This window comes from Poecile atricapillus, chromosome 1, assembly GCF_030490865.1.
Source record: "Poecile atricapillus isolate bPoeAtr1 chromosome 1, bPoeAtr1.hap1, whole genome shotgun sequence".
In the NCBI taxonomy this organism is placed as follows: Eukaryota; Metazoa; Chordata; class Aves; order Passeriformes; family Paridae; genus Poecile; species Poecile atricapillus.
In genome coordinates this window covers 15,876,482-15,893,193 of record NC_081249.1, presented here as the reverse complement: position 1 = coordinate 15,893,193, position 16,712 = coordinate 15,876,482, and the positions used below count along the sequence as shown (strand labels likewise).

Sequence of the window (16,712 nt, the reverse complement as noted above, 5' to 3'; positions counted from 1 at the left end):
GAAAAGAAGTCTCGAGTTTGCCTCTTCAAACAACAACGTTGCACTTTGTGCTGCAACTTTTGGATTTGTTTCTGTTTGACTACAGAATAAATAATGAAAAAGTTCTTAGCTGTAGTTCAGCCTCCTTTATGCTTGAGAACAAGGAAAGGTAATGGCCCATGCCATGAAGGAGTTTTAGCCCATCCCTCAGTTGTAACCCTAGTTTATTCTACAGCACCCCAGTCTACAGTAGCCTTTTCCCCATTTCACATTTTAATGGAGAAAACTGTGTATTAAAGGAGTGGCAAACAAAGATGTATTTGGGTTTTTGTCATAATAAAAGGGTAGGATTTTTACCTGCACTCTCACTGTTTTGCCTACAGAGCCTCAGTTTCCCAGCAGAGGCACAGAATATTTTAAGAGAAAAACCTTGGCTTTGGAGTCCATTCTTGCCTGTGTTGATTTGAGTACTGCAAAAAAAACTAGGCCTTGTCCTTCTGACCTAATGGGTGGGTTGGACTAGCAGCATCCTAGGAAGGTCAAAAATCAGCATCCTAAAAAGGCTTTCAGCAAATCCACAGTGAGCCACTGTGCAGGATTAGTAAGCAAATTATGAACCCCACTGAGTAGTAATGGTACTTGAGGAATTGTGACATGGTCAACTTTGCTTCTGGTTCTTTGTCAGCAATCTCTTCCAGTGGGGCAAACTTTTGATTTTGTGATGGTTGTGAGAGGACTACAGTGTCTCATGGCACAATTTCTAAGGCAAGTGGTTCTTGAAGTTTTGGTGCCCTACTTCAGCTTTCCCAGCTAGCACAGAGTCCTGCAGCAGTCAGCTCAGTGAGCCTGTGGTTTCACTCGCGCTTTTGTCCAGCTAGAAATGCTTTCTCACCTTCACCTAGCCAAATCACCATAAGGGTTTACTTGTTCTTCTGGCCAAGTGCCCTTGCCACAAGTGAAGTAAATAATCATGAGTAACCAATGAGGAAGAGTCAAACATTTTATTTTCTTAGTTTGAGGATGTTCTTTCTCTAAACATCATTAACAGCAGCATAAGGAAGGAGTGAAGGAGACATTTAGGATAGGATTTGTGACCTGCAACTCTTGATGCTGTCTTATTCCAGAAAAAGGCAAGCCAGCTGTAACTTAAATCTCTTGAAACAGAGTTTGAGTTACTGGATTATAAGTTTCAATAAGAAGAGACTCAGTAAAAAATGTTTTCAGTTCAGTCTTTGTTACAGTCTTTATTATTTTTATATGCTGGTTTTTTGACATGAAAAGAATTCTCTGTTATTCTGTTCAAAACCTAAACATTGGAAAGATGTTATTAGAATAATATGGGTGTTTACAAATTTTCTTTACTAATTCAACAAGCAAGAATTTGGGTGTATAAAAAAGAGTTCTCCCCAATCCCCAATCAGTGGTTTTGGTCCCAAAAAGGAATTACTTTATGATGCTTTTGTTGCTTCCTCACTTGTTTTTTCTAAGGAATACTTTTCAGGAGCACTCCGTTTTCTCAGTAATTAAAATTTTTGTGTATAAATGCTGAAATAAAGATTTCTTGGAATTTCTGTTTTTCCAGTGGCCAGACCCAGTATGCCCATCCACCTGTTAAGCACAATCAAACAAGAAATGCAGTGCAGGAACAGAGTGTAGGCATGAGCTCTAGAGAGAAGGGAAGTTAGTGGTAGTTGAACTGTGAGTGGAGAATGCTTTGCAGTCAAAAAGATTATTCTTGTATGCAAGATTTTTCAAAAAAAACAAGGTCCCTGGGGGCACTTGAGAATTCCTGTCCTTCTTTTCAAGCAGTGATAGGTACATCAGGAAAATCTAGGGCAGAAACAGAGGGTTTGATTTTCAAGGTAGTTTGCTTAATAGCAAAGATTATTTTTCTGTGTTATGAGGAAGTGTGCCATGGGAAATGTGGCCAATAAATTGAAGCAGCTCAGTAAGAAAGCAGTGGCAATGGGTGACAAACATTTTATTTTCACTTCACAGAGCCCCTTATGGCAAGGCTGTGGATATGTGGTCTGTAGGCTGTATCCTGGGGGAGCTGAGCGACGGGCAGCCCCTGTTCCCTGGCGAGAGTGAGATTGACCAGCTCTTCACCATTCAGAAGGTGCTAGGCCCACTGCCAGCCGAGCAGATGAAGCTCTTCTACAGCAACCCACGCTTCCATGGCTTGCGGGTAAGAGAAAGCTTTGTTCTTTTCTTCTTATTTTTCTTATTTATTTGCATGAAGTGCTGCAAAGGTTCTTTTCATTTACGTTGTGCATTATCTACTGCCTACGTTTCTGACTAAGTATAGGATGTATAGAATGTAAAGCATTCATAAGTCAAAGTAAAATTCTGATTACACCAGAAGTATTATAAATACATTTGTTTTCTTGTTAAAAGTTGTTTAAAGATTTTCTCTCATTTCTTTGATATTTTTGGCATGCAATTTACCTGTTATACCCAATCTAACATTGCCCTGCCAGCTTTGCACTATAAAGTTTAGTGGCAAATGTCTGTAAGGTCAGGTTGTGGAAAATTCAGGACTGCTGTCTTCAAGTTAATTTGTTGGGAAGATCTGAGCTATAGATGCTACTATCATGGAAGAAGAGCTTTCTGCCTTTTGATTTACATTCCTGGGGAGTTTATGTAAGTCTCCTAAGTAAAAAAGCTCTTCCTGCTGACAGCATTGTTCTTTTCAAGGGTTTGCCAGTATGATATGATGACAGAGACTCATTAGTGTGAAGATCTATGCAGGCTGGCATATGCAATATGACAAAATACCAGAATTAATAAATAATAGTTCTGTTACTTTTAACAATACCTGGTCAGTGATTGTACTCATGTTTCCTTGTAATTCAGTTTTGGTTGTCCTTTCTTTATTGATGAATGTTGCTTAGAAAGGTGAGTTTATGATCTTGATAATATTCTGAAATCATTAGTGTAAATCATATAAGGTGACATCTTAAGGTTTTAGGAGACCTGAGCTGTGCTAAAGATTCAAGATCTGAGTTTTACTCTGAGAAAGAGAAAATGTGAGAATGTGAAAGGGAATGAGTGGGGATGTAGTTCTGTTAAAACATTTCAGAGTTGCTATAAATTTGGTTTAGCTGACAACGATAAGAAAATAGTTGGATTAAGGTTTTAAGGTAATTATTTTAGGTATAAGGATAACTAATTCTGAAGAGTTTTTGCTGAAGTTTGTAGACCCTTCAAAAGGGGAGGGTTTAAAGAAAACTATTAGACAAGCAAGGTCCTATTTGTATTTCACCCTGTTTCGAACAGTGGGCTGGATGGGGTTTTTGTATGAGAAATTAAAATTTGCTTTAAAAATTGTAAGCAACATAAATTACTACCTCTTCAGTGTTATTTTACAGCATTTCTGGTTGTGCAGTGTAATCTTCTTTGGATAAATGCTCTGTGATGTCTTAAGATGAGGATGAAGTATCTTTGTTTTGTAGCTTTGAAATACAGTAATTCAAGAAGACAGCACGGACCTAATGTGATTAGCACAAGGTTCAGAGTTATGAGTTCTCATCCCGGATCAGTGGTTTATTGCTTGGCCTCAGACGTGTTCCTGCCTTCTTAGTCCTGTCTGTAAAGTCAGGATACTGCTGATGTGGACAGGGCCATATGGCTCCTCATAGAGAATATTTTTTAGAACTGAAGTAAAGTCTGAACAACAGCTTAAACATGAAAAATACTATAAAAATATTTGTTTGAAATATGACATTCATTAGTTAATTCATGGGAAAAACTTACCCTGTACTATCAGACAACCTTAAAATTACAACTTTTCTGAATGTAGCATAGTGCTTAATAGTGAAAGATTTTCTGTTGCAGAGCAGATAGTAGGTATGCTGTGATCAAGCCAGTTGTTACTTACAGGCTGAATTTGGTGCTGGATATTCTCAAGATAGAAACTAGCCCATTATTTGGAATTTTTTATCCATATGCTTAGACTTCATGAATTTCTACATTACCCTAAGTGAATACTACCATATTGTAAAACAGGATTAAAAAAATTCTCTTCAAACACTCCAGTATGGATCCAAATGCACATTTACAAACTTTGTCTTTTCTTTCTACTCATATCCTCCATATGTATGTATATAACACAGTTCTCCTCGCACCTGAGGTTCAGGGAATATTTAGTGATCTCTCTTCAATTCTTTTGAGGAGGAAAACATCCAGGGTATGTTGAAGACATAAGGAAGTAAAATAAAATGGGATCAGAAATTGCCAATAGGTTCATGACTTTAAAGAAAAGTGTGAGTGGCAATGTAGGGCTATAAATATTTTTTCTACCAATAAGTTACATGAAGAATCTGAACAATTACAGTGAAAAGTCCCTGGTGCTTTGCACAGCTTCAGCACATTTTCCTGTTTCCCTGATCATACTAGACATAAAAGCTTCTTTATGAATGTCACTCTACAGGAAGACATGAACATTTTACAATTTCGTTTATGTTAAAATTGGAGGAAGCATGGAAGCCTTGGTTTACCTAAGTTACTGTTTAAAATCAATACAGCAGACGTGGACTTAAAAAATTCTCAGTTATTAGTAAACCACTTCAAAACAAAGCAAAGTCAAAAGAAAAATAAAGAGACTATTTAAGAATAAAAGCATTTAAACTCATGTTCTTCCATTTTTCTTCAAAATTCACATGATGTAATTTATGAAAAGTAATACTAGTACAACTAATGGATGTCCCCAGCAGTGTGCACTGCTTCTCATGGTGCTGCCAGCAGCATAACCATGCTACTGTTACCAGCAGTAACCCTGAAAAAAGAGTGGTTTCTTGGCTTCCCTAATAATCAATAATATTTTGGTTGACTTGATTTGACTAGATGCTTACCCCACACGTCAAGAGTTACTTGTTTCACTATAGTATTTTATGGTTTTCAAAAACCACTAACTTTTTCAGTGCTTATGATTCCCATTAATTACATGCCTTGATTCACTAGTTTCTATTTTTGAAACATTGTATTCATGTAGTGCCTTGTTTAAATGATCAGTGCATTTACAGTGTATTTTTTACAGTTTCCAGCAGTCAATCATCCACAGTCTTTAGAGAGAAGATACTTGGGAATTTTAAGTGGTGTATTACTTGATCTTATGAAGGTAGGAAAATGTCTTTTATTTTCTGTCTGTAATACGTAGGAAAATACAGAAGTGACTTTTTGCTTTTTTTGCTTAATATAATGCATCTTAGAAAGGCTTGGGAACTCCCTTTTGAGGTATTTTGTTTCCACCATTGTTTGTAGTAAGGTTTGGTGTTTCCTAGGAAAATATCCCTTGCAAATTCCAGGAGAGTCTGTTCAATTTTAACTTTGATAAAGAATATATGTAGCCCAGACGAAGCATCATCACCCTGCTTTGCAGGGCTGTGCATTCACACTGACATCCATGCAGAGGCTCTGACTGCTGGAGTGTGAGCTCTCAACCCATCATATTTAGATACATCCACAGAGTATTGGTCTAACCTGAGTTGTTTTTCATTTGTTGTTGGGTAAGTGTGAGGATGTGGACAGTTGTCAAAGACAGAGTTGGCACACGGGAGTTTTGTGTCTTTATCCAAACTCTTAATCTGCTGCTCTCACCTCTACCCAGTGTGTATGTTAGGTTACTCTTCAGTCCTGTTTTGGAACAAGTCAGCTAGTTACACATGACCAAGCTAAGTTATGGTCCTGAGAGTTCTTAGGGGGAATCAGGAGAATCATTCCCCACAAAAACACTGTGCTATGCATTTGTGCCATTTGTTCTGGGTAGGGAACATGTGTTGTTGTTCTTACTACTGTACTATAAAAACTTTCCCATGGTAAGCTGCAGTACAGCCCTCACATTGTTTCATCCCCAGTAAGCTGAAGAAAGAGGTTGTAGTTTCCAAAATTAGGTTTAGAATCACAGAACCACATAAGAATTAAAGGCAATGTGGGACACACATGAAGCGTGGATATGGCTAATCAACTCTGAATGAATTGTATGATTCCAAACCCCTCTGCACCAGTTGTCTTGGAAAACAAAGATGCTTTGGGATATACTTGGGTATTTATTTGCTTTTAGTAGTTGTAGCCAGCAGAAATCCATATAATTTGGTCTACTCTTCTTCAACACAGCCAGTTCAAATCCCTTTGATCTCCTTGCCTTATGAAGAGAGTCAGCATGGCTTTTATCTTGGTTTCAAGGAGTCTGAAACATGATATACTCCAGTGCATATAATTACTTGTTTTGGTATTACACTTTCTCCTCTATTTTCCAATTCACAGAAACTTTTTTTCATACTTAGCTGTAGCTCAAGATCTGATAGCATATATTGCAGAAAGGTAATTTCAAGATCAGTCTTAAGACCATCATTACATGTACTGGGGGAGGGTTTATTTTCATTTTTTCCTAGATTTTTTGTTATATCTCAGTGTCTTTTAGGTTATTTTGATATGATTTAAAAGTTGCTTATTTGTGATATGAAGCACAGGAGTTTTAGGGGAACACAGGTTTCCAAATAATTTCATTCTTCTCATATTTCTGTTCATGTTTCTGGCTACAAGGTGAGAAAGGTCAGGAATTCTCTAGAAGGGATATTTTGTGTTTGACCTGCATTTCTTAATTGGTGAATTGGAACCTTGTTAAGCAATGAGCAGAAGCCTACAAGGAGAGAACAGAAGGGAATTGAGGTTAAGTTGCATGTTGCAAATGCTGCACATGCTTTGTTGTGTGCCTGTCTCTTGTGCAGACAATGGACAGCCTGACACATGTCCACACTTGCTGTGCTCCTCATTATCTGCATTCCCGGGGACCACAGGTCGGATTTCTAGATTACTGAATAACCCATGCTTCAGTTTGTGCCAACTGAATAGGGAGTTATTAATATATATCTATTTAGATCTATTTAGAGAGCATTTCTGGACTAGACTAATGAGGAGGCATCAATTTGAGCTTGTTGCTTTGTTGTTGCTCCAGTCCTCCGCTCTCCTTCACAAGTCATCTGGTATGCAAGCATTAGGGAGTCAGGAACTGGTTTTGCATGTTATGACTTGGGGAAAAAAAAGACATTGAGACTCTCTTTTTTATATCATCTGCCATTCAATTGTCTCTGCCATTCAGCATTAGACATGTATTACCTCTGATCTTCTGTTTGCTAAAGAGAATACTCGTAGAACTCTTTCATTCTACCCTTGTATTTCTTCACTTGCCTTAGCTGGACTTCGGCCTTCTGAGGTGGCTTAACCTTTGTGCTAATACACTGCTTTTAAAGTCCACCTTTGTATCCTGTCCTTCACTCTGGTTCTCACACACTGCTGTTTTGCGTTTTTGTTCATTAGGGAACTCCTTGTTTAGCCAACCTGAACCTATGAAAAAGATTTTGGTCTTTATACCGTAAGATGCTTTGTTCCTGAACTCCCAATAAATTTTCTGTAAAAATCAATGGCTGTCTTGGATACTTTTCCTCTTATGGTAGTTTTTTAGGAGATTCTGCCCAATAATTCCTTATAAAAAATGGAATTTGCTTTCCCGAAGTCCTGGGCCTTATCTCTGATGTTTATCTTCCCACCTCTTCTTTCAGTCCTAACTGTAACCATCTCATGGTTGCTACAGCACAGAGTGTCTTCTCTGGTCAGATTTCTCACCAGTGCTTTAGCAGCAGCTCAAGTAAATTGAAATCCTCCCCTTGGCTAATTTGCCTCTCCAACAGCTGCACTAGGAAATTTTCACCAACACAGTCTAAAAATCTCCTGGAACATGTACACAGGCTGGATGTCAGGATAGCTCTGCTATGAGGATGAGGATCTGTGACCAAGAGACTTTTTTTGTTGTAGAGAGTTTTTCTCTTCATCACCTTCATGCTCTTCAATGCATTGTTGGTAACAAACCCCCACCACAACATAACAAATGTTGCTTTCCCTTCTAATCCTGACTTAGAGATTGTCAATGGATAAACCTGTTGTTCCATGCTAACATTGGATGTCAATTATATGGAGTTCTCTTCTCCCTCTCCATTCCCTTCCTTCTGAGACCAGTTGTACCCATCAGTGACCGTGCCTCAGCCATGAGCCCTGTCCCACTTCTCTGTGATTCCAGGCAGATCCCCAGCCTTGTGGTAACCTATGGACTTCCAGTTCTCCTTGCTTGTCTTCCAGCCTGTGTATGGTAGTGTACAGGCACTTGTGAGGAGCCTCTGGACATCCTCTCTTCTGAGGGGGAGTGTAGGAACCACATGTTGCCTTCCCAAGTTTGTTTGGCCTTTTGAGCCACTGTAGTGATGAGCACCAGAAAAAAAGGGTGAAATACTATATGTTAATATATAATTTAATTTATAATATAATATGTTAATATAATAATTTATAATTGTTAATAATAATAATATGTTAATTATTTAGTACAGTTTGTCACTTGAGAAAGAAAGATGCTGGATACTGTATGACCAAACTGCATAGGAGTTTGGTTTGCCACTTGTTTTGTTTCCTCAGAGTTTTTTTCCATTTTGAAGTGCAGGGATCCTGTGCAGGGAAAACCAGTTTGTGGTCAAGTGGCTGAATGTGGTGTAAATGTAGTGTGTGTGTGTATGCATGTGCATAGACAGACATAGATTTCTTCTCTCTTAAACATATGCAACCCTTAAGATATAGCTCTTGTTTTTACTTTATAGCCATTCAAACTTTTAACCTTGCTAACAGTCATGCATGTTGAAACATTACAATGTAAGCTTTGTATTGCTCTTTTCCTGCAAGAAGCCTTTCAAACTTCTCAAAATACCCAAGATCCTGTTTTCAGTTTCATGATTAAATATTTTCTACCTGTCAGGAAGTGTCTTTCTTTACAATCACAACTGATCTAACAGAATTATAAGGCAAGTGTTAAATGCATTGTAAACAGCTTAGAGAATTTTTTGAAACTATGGGTGGACTTGAACCCTTTAAGCTAAAACCAGAACTCTTACGTTTATGTATTTCTAAAAATACTAACTTTAAAATAATGTTTGTTTTTGCATAAGAATGTTCCCATATAGTTTTTTTATTTGTTTGTAAAGCCTGTTTCATTATAGCAATTTAATAATTGGTAAATTTAATATTTTTGATTCTGAACAGTGTTGTATATCCTGAAAAACATGTTTAAAATACATATATTTAAAACATATATAGATATATATAAAACATATTTTAAAAGTTTTAGATATCTTTGTATTTTAAACATACTATAATATATGTGTACCTACCATTATATATGTATAACATGTTAACACACACATGTGTTTATTTTGTATATGTAGTCTAATGCACCATGAAATTATTCTAGCAGTGACATCTAATTCCAGAAACTCTGGATATTACAAAATTATCCCAATAATGTTCTTTATTTTGTTGGGGATTTTTTGTTTGTTTGGTTTGGTTTGATTTTGGTTTTGGTTTTTGGGTTGTTGGTTTGGTTTTTTTTGCTAATGTAAATACAGATACTAACATTTAAATGTTGGGATTTGTTTTTCAAAGAACTTACTGAAGTTAGATCCAGCAGATAGATATTTGACAGAACAATGTTTGAACCACCCTTCGTTTCAAACCCAAAGACTCTTGGATCGCTGCGGAAGTTCACCTTCACGGTCAGCTAAGAGAAAACCTTACCATGCAGACAGCAACACTTTATCCAACAGGTAAATGTAGTCCTGTCGCTGTTACCACTGACGTTTACTCTGCCACTGAGTGAGCTGTTTCTGTGCTCACATGCAGCATCACCTACAAGAAAAGTGTCTGTTTGGCAGCTTAGGCACACTGAGACATGTTGTATGCTGTTCTGTGTTGCCTCACCGAATAAAGGAAGCAGACATAGTATTTACAGCTACACAAGCTGAAATTTTTGCTAACTTTCTGCATCAGGCTGAATGTATATTAAAAAAAAAGCAAACAAGATAACGTTGCATATGATGAGGAAAAATAATTGGCTGATCCACCTTAAAAAAATATTAGCCTTTTTATTGAACAATAGGAATTTTGTGGCTTGGAAGATGCCCAAGATTCCAAAGGAATGCTCTTTTCTTTGGAATGCTACCATTGCTGTATATGTACAAATCTGTCCAAGATTTTGATATTTAAAAGCTTAAAGTTCACACAGATTTGTAGCAGCTAAATGTTCTAAAAATTTTGCACATTGATCACATTCCAAATTGGAGATGAGCAGAATTTTGTGTGCAGTTCCAATTGTGGATCGGGTCTAGTCTATTTGATCTCAGACTCAAAGCAAGATATGTTTGTTCAGTGAGTCCTTTGCTGGACCCACATAGCTTGAGAGAAGTCACTTAATTTTAATACCTCAATGAACCAGGTTCACTGGTGGATAAAATACTTCAGTACAAAAAGCTTCATGCTATTGCTCCAATAAATGCATTCATAAAGGTCTCCCTCTGAAGTATGCAGAATATTTTAATATTCTGTATGCAGGCTTCTAATCCTGGCCATGTTTTTCTTTAGCTTATCCTATGAGATTCAAAAAATTGCTCCTCTATTTTAAGACTTGGGATGATGAGATTCCCAATCTATACTTTTTCGAAGATAGATACCAAAAAGTTTTAGCTGCCTTTACAGATGCTTAGAGTAGAAGTTTTACTATTAGATATGTGGCATCAGAAAGGAAAAAACTACATCCACTGGAAGCTTGTCCAAAAGGCTTTCCTAGTAAAAATACTAGGTTTTACGTATCTCTAAGTTTTTTAAAATATACTTTCTATTAACTGAAAGACATTTTAAATTGGCATTAAAATTGCTAAAGTTTTAGAAACTGTAGTGAAATAGATGATGAGATCACTGGGAGTGGTTAATACAAAAATCCTAGGTATAAAAATGGCTAGCATTATCCCATTATAATTAACAAAAAGATCAACCAAAGGTACAGTGAGCTCTCACTTCAACCCTCAGTAATATATCTGAGTTACATCATAGATTTATTACAAAAATAAGTTAATTGCTCAGAGCCTGGCTAGGTCCATCAAGGGAAACAAGCACAGCTCCAGCACTGCTCAGTCTTGGCTAGTTTGCAGTGCCAGCTTAAGTCCAGAAGCAGAACTGGTTTAATGCCAGAATGAGATAATAAATCCTGCTCAAAAAAAATCAGGATTTGCAGAACCAACTCACATCTCAGTCCTGCAATCCCAAAACCAGAAGAGCTAGGACATGAAAGTCAAGGACACAACCAAGTAGCTCTGCACTGAGTCAGTCTGGTTGCAGAGCCTTTCAGGTGCAGCTTTGGAATGAGCTAATATACCGAAAGCTGGGATAGTGCCAAGTTCCAAAAAAGCTGTCTTCCTGTGGTAAACCTGGTTTTGGGTTTGGTGTTACAGGGCTTGTTCTGGCTCACTCCCTCAGAACAATAACCTTTTCCCCTCCTTTCCTCTCCCCTCCCCCTCCAAACCAGGAATACACTAGATAGCCCAGAGCATTGATGGTATCAGGGTTTTTCGACAGTGCTGACATATTTGATTGCTCTACCTTCCTTTGATATGCCAGGTGTATTTAAGATTTTTTCAATTGATATACAGTTAATTTTCATAATGTAATGCTTCACTTAGTGTTATACTCACATAGTATAAGCTTACATGCATAAATGTGCCAATATATGTTGAAATTTCTATGATTAGATTTGATACCTTCAGGGTTTTTGTCAGCAAAATCACTAACCAAAGCAGAGTTTGCCATCAGATTATAACCAGAAACAATGATGTACAAACGCTTACAAATCTGTTATTTTAGTGGAGTTTCTGGTGCCTCAGTTGGCAATATTTGGTCTTACTGCAGTTAAATTTTGTGGTTTTAAATGGTAACTGAAATGGGTGTACTTTTTTGAAGTTATTAATACATGAATAAGTCATTTGGCATACTAATGCTTCTTTATGCATTTTAATATAGAAATCAAGCCAGCAAAAGTTCTGCTTTGCAGTCACACCACAGATCAAACAGCAAGGATATGCAGACACTAGGGGCTGGCGGGCCAAGAGAAGAGGGGCTTCCAGCAAATGAAAGCTTTTTAAATGGAAACCTTCCTGGACCTGCACCTAGTCCAATGCACGCAAAAAACCCGAGCAACACACCTGGATCTGGCAACAAGGATATAGCCAATAATAACATGCCGCACCTTCTCAGCCCAAAGGAACCAAAGGGAAAAACAGAGTTTGATTTTAATGTGGACACCAAAAGTTCTGATGGTTCAGGCACAAAGTACCTGAAGTCTAACACCAGATCTCAGCAGAACCGGCACTCCTTTATGGAAACTTCTCAAAGCAAAACTGGGACGCTGCAGCCCGGCGACAAGCACAGTCGCCACAGCTACATCGATACCATCCCACAGTCTTCTAAGAGTCCCTCCTATCGGACAAAGTCCAAGAGCCATGGAGTTCTGACAGACTCAAAATCCGTGGGCAACCTTTCTGAGGCCAGGGCCCAAGCTGCAGAACCAAACACCAGTAGGTATTTTCCATCCAGCTGTATGGACTTGAACTCTCCTACCAGTCCAAGTGCTCCCCGGCACAGTGACAACAGAACTATGCTCAGTCCATCCACGAGGAATAACCGCAGCGAGGGTACCCTGGACGCCCGAAGACCACCAACAAGACACTCCAAAACAATGGAGGAGTTAAAACTGCCAGATCACATGGATGGAAGCCATTCCCACTCTCTATCTGCTCCACATGAATCTTTTTCCTATGGTCTAGGTTATACCAGTCCTTTTTCTTCACAGCAGCGCCCTCATAGACACTCTATGTATGTGAGCCGGGACAGAGTGAGGTCAAAGGGCTCAGAGGGTGGCTTAAGCGTAGGGCAAGGGATGGCAGCCAGAGCAAACAGCCTGCAACTGTTATCTCCACAGGTGCAGCATAAGTCACTCACAAGGTCTGTTGGCTCATCACGAGAAGACTGTACGGAAGATTCTAATAGGGTTAGTCCAAAATATTGCCTCTTATTTGAAGGTTTACCTTCCTCTTTTTAACTCGTGTAGAGGCAGTGGCCTGCTTTCTGTCTTCTGTTTGTTTCTTTGCAGTTATTTATTTGTCTTGTAAGGCCTGGGGATATTGTTTGGGGGCTTTTTTTCTGAAGGGCTGAACATTTCAAGGTACTTTTAAAAAATTGACTATGAATACCATTATCTGAAACTAGTGAAATGTGAGAATGGAAAAATTGTCTCTGAAGTTAAAATTTCATTAGTTGTGTTTAGTCCTTGGTTACATGGTCTGATGTCCCTTTTACTGTATCATTTTGCTTAATTATCTTTCTCATTTGTGTTTTTATTTAGCTTTTCCTATATGTATTTCTGTTATGAATGCTAACGTTAACTTTTGAAGCCAGTGTTTCATTCAGGTATAGCAGGACATTATTGCTGAAATCCCCTAATTTACTAAGGAAATATCAAAGCTTGCAGTATTTCTTTAGATTGGTATAAGTAACTGGGGTAATCTAGAGATTTCGTGTTGTAGTGGCCACTGGTAAATTGACTCCTGTCAGTGGATACCTGGTTGTGTTTTTCTGTGAGCATTAATTAAAGAGTATGGGCTGGTTCTGGTGTTGATTTACATTTGTTACACAACACTTCTGAATTATCTCATGTTTTACACATCAGATATGTAAAGATGACTGTGTTTGTCCTCAGAGCTTTAAATTCCTATATTAACAAAATGGTGCAGAGACAAATACAAACATGAGTGTTTGTTTCTCTATGGCTACACCTGTGATAAACTGACTTCTAAGGAGAGAACATCTAGTTCAGATTTGTTGACAAATTGAAGAAAGGCAAAACACTGCAAGCTTTAAGGTCCAAAGATTATAGTTTACTCTGAGAAATAAAATACTTTGCCTACTTAGTAGTTAATCTAAGAAATATGTGTAACTGACCTAATAAGGGTCTTACAAGTACCACAAAAAGGAGAGTTTTAGGTAGTGGGTTGTCTCCTCAGACCAGTAGAGAAAAAAAAGACATAAAATGTTTATCATTCATAGCACATCTTCTCCATTCAAGATTGTGTAGTCAAACCAGAGAAAATACTAAAATAGAAGTGCAATGGAATAGTAATTTTTAAAAAGCTATGTAGAAGGAATTGCCAGCAGCTCCATTTCAAAACCAGTTTTTTTTCTGTGTACTTATTTTTCTATCTCTCATTTCAGTCAAATTAAATGTTACTTATTCTTCAGGATATTACTTGGAAGGGCAGTAATATCAGCATTTCAGTTTTTGATTACAGAAGGTCACGCTGCCTTGTGTCCTTCAGTTCATTTTCTGCATTATGCAGCAGATAGTAATTTGAAGTAATTAAAATTTTATTTCCTACTATTTAGAGGCCGGGTTTTTTTACTGGATCATTATTTGTCTTTGAATATTGGTTGACAGATTCTTATTTTAATTAGCAAAATCAATGTGTATTGTAAGGCTTATGTTTTTGTTCATTTTCACCTGCTTTGGAAAGTCTGTTCATGCAAGATAAAGAACTTGCCTTTATCACTTATGGCCATTATTTTTAAAACTTCAGCCTTTACTTAGTGCATTTAAATCTGTGTTTCAACCATTAGAAGTGTGAAAGGAAAATTACTTTTCTGAAATGGATGTTAAATCTGTGAATTCAAAAAGCTGTTTTTTATTTGTTTGTACTGCTTCCAGTAACAAAATCAAATTGTCAATCTTCTTGTGCCTCATAAAGGCATTTTCACTTAGAAGTCACTTTGGCTCGTTTCCCCCCCACACTTTTTTCCATTATGCATTAGGAATCAGAAAATTCACTCCCCTCAGAATTAGCGAACTAAAAGACTCATTAATAATATGTGTTCTCATAGATTCTTTACTGTTTTCGTACTTATTTTTTCTGATCAGTTCTCCTGGGTTTTTTTTTCTCTGCTCATATTTTGTGAAGTTTCCTCACTTCCATGTTTCTAGTTTCTCACTGATTTTCATTTTAGCTCTACCAAGTCTTTTCAAAGAAAAACAGTATTTGTCTGCAGAGCTTCAAATCTTATTAAAAAAAAAAAAAAACCCAAAAAAAATTCTCATCCAGCCTTAGTTTTAGGACTTTCCAAGTCTCAACACAACAGTTTTGTTTTAAGGGGCTTTTTTTACATTTAAATTAAATGTACACAGAAAAGGGTTAAGCAGAAGAAAATCAAATACAAGTTGCTATTACTGTCTTGTGTTTAAAATTTAACTGCTGATAAATAAGAGGTATCTCATGCAAGTAGTAATTTAATCAAATGCTTCAGCCTCTGGTAAATTTTAGAAAAATCCAACTGGGATTTGAAGCATTACTTTAGCTGCAGTTCTGGTCTTGGTTTCAAGGTTTGTTTTCTCTGTGACAGCAAGACCAGATCTTCATCTGCAAAAAGCAAAGTAGATTTTGCAAATTACTTGTGCAGTGAATTGAAATCCCAGTTGTTAATTTTGGTTAGGTTTTTTTGTGGCTTTGGTTTTTAACCTTTGTCCTGCTTGGACATTCTAGATTTCAATTTATACAGGGGTTTCAGTAGTTTCCTGTGGGGTCTTGGAGAGAGCATTAAATTTCATGTGGTCAGTCCATACTGAGGGGAAAATTGTAGCTTCTGATTCATTTGAGAGTGCGGTTAAGTCATATTTGGTGGCAAATTATGTGCATAAGGATGTTTCTAAGGGCTCACCTAAACTTCTACTTGAAGTACTTCCAGGAAGTACTGTTTTCAGGAAAATAGAATAAATTAGAGGTAATGATATGCTTTTTGCTATCCTGTCTGACTGAAGTACTTTGTCTATAGATTTCTTAGGTCAGCGACATTCAGAGACTTTCTGATTATTTCTGTATTATTTTGCATACAGTAGATTTTGTGACTGGTGGTAGCTCTAGGTAATGATGTTGAGAGATGATAAGGGATGATAATGCTGTGGTGTTGCAATTATCACAAATTAGATGCATTCCTGTCTGCTTTTTAAAGTTTGCCAGTAGCAGCAGAGTGACCAGGTTACATCAGAAATTAATTTAACAAGCCTCCAGTAAAAGATTCCTCCAGAGATTTTACAGTTGCATTTCATTCAGGTTGAAAATCTGAGGGCCTGAATCAGATTCATTTCTTTAAAGTTACAACCTAGAGGCAAAATTTTGTTAATGCCGTTTTTGTCATTTTAAAAAGAAGCAAGCAAGCAGCAAAACCAACTAATTATTGATTACATAGTCTGTGATTTTATATTTGCAGTTATTAATAATATGAAAGGAAAACTGTATGGTGAATTTTGGAGTTTTCTTGCTTATGTATGTTGGTTAAAAACTGCAAATCAGTTTATAATCTTTCATTTTAAATAGTTTATTTTTCTTTTGCATAGGGTGGAGCATATCATGATCCACACACAGAAGATGGAGCATCTACTAAGGAGAATAGAATTCTGTATAATGACCCTGTTCCGAGAAGAGTTGGCAGCTTTTACAGAGGTAATTTCATGGTGGATCTTTCAAATTTAATCAAGAATTTTAGAATGGAATATAAATTAAGTAGTAGAAATTGATACAGAGAATTAGAACAAGCAACTATGAAAGTTTATTGGAAAAACAATTGTTTCTCAGCTTTCACAGGGTGAGTTTACCTGCTAGGTTGTTTGCAGGAACTGCATTGGTTCCATACTGTTTATTTGTAAATGATAGCTCACATTAATTGGAAAGTATATCCACTGCAGCACCTTGTAAAGCAGCATATAATTTATCAGGGCAAAATAAAAAAAAAATAAATGAATATAAACAAAATAAGCAGTTAATTAA

General features: G+C 37.1%; 1 protein-coding gene across 4 annotated transcripts in view; it reads left to right on the top strand.

Annotated features, from left to right (window-relative positions):
* Positions 1–16,712, top strand: part of CDKL5 (cyclin dependent kinase like 5) — a 123,800-nt gene that overhangs the window by 90,344 nt on the left and 16,744 nt on the right. For all 4 annotated transcript variants that reach the window (XM_058860587.1, XM_058860559.1, XM_058860568.1 and 1 more), the window contains exons 9-13: positions 1,978–2,167; positions 5,018–5,098; positions 9,460–9,620; positions 11,866–12,892; positions 16,283–16,388. In XM_058860587.1, the coding sequence (XP_058716570.1) occupies positions 1,978–2,167; positions 5,018–5,098; positions 9,460–9,620; positions 11,866–12,892; positions 16,283–16,388 (1,565 nt within the window). The remainder of the gene's footprint in view (positions 1–1,977; positions 2,168–5,017; positions 5,099–9,459; positions 9,621–11,865; positions 12,893–16,282; positions 16,389–16,712) is intronic.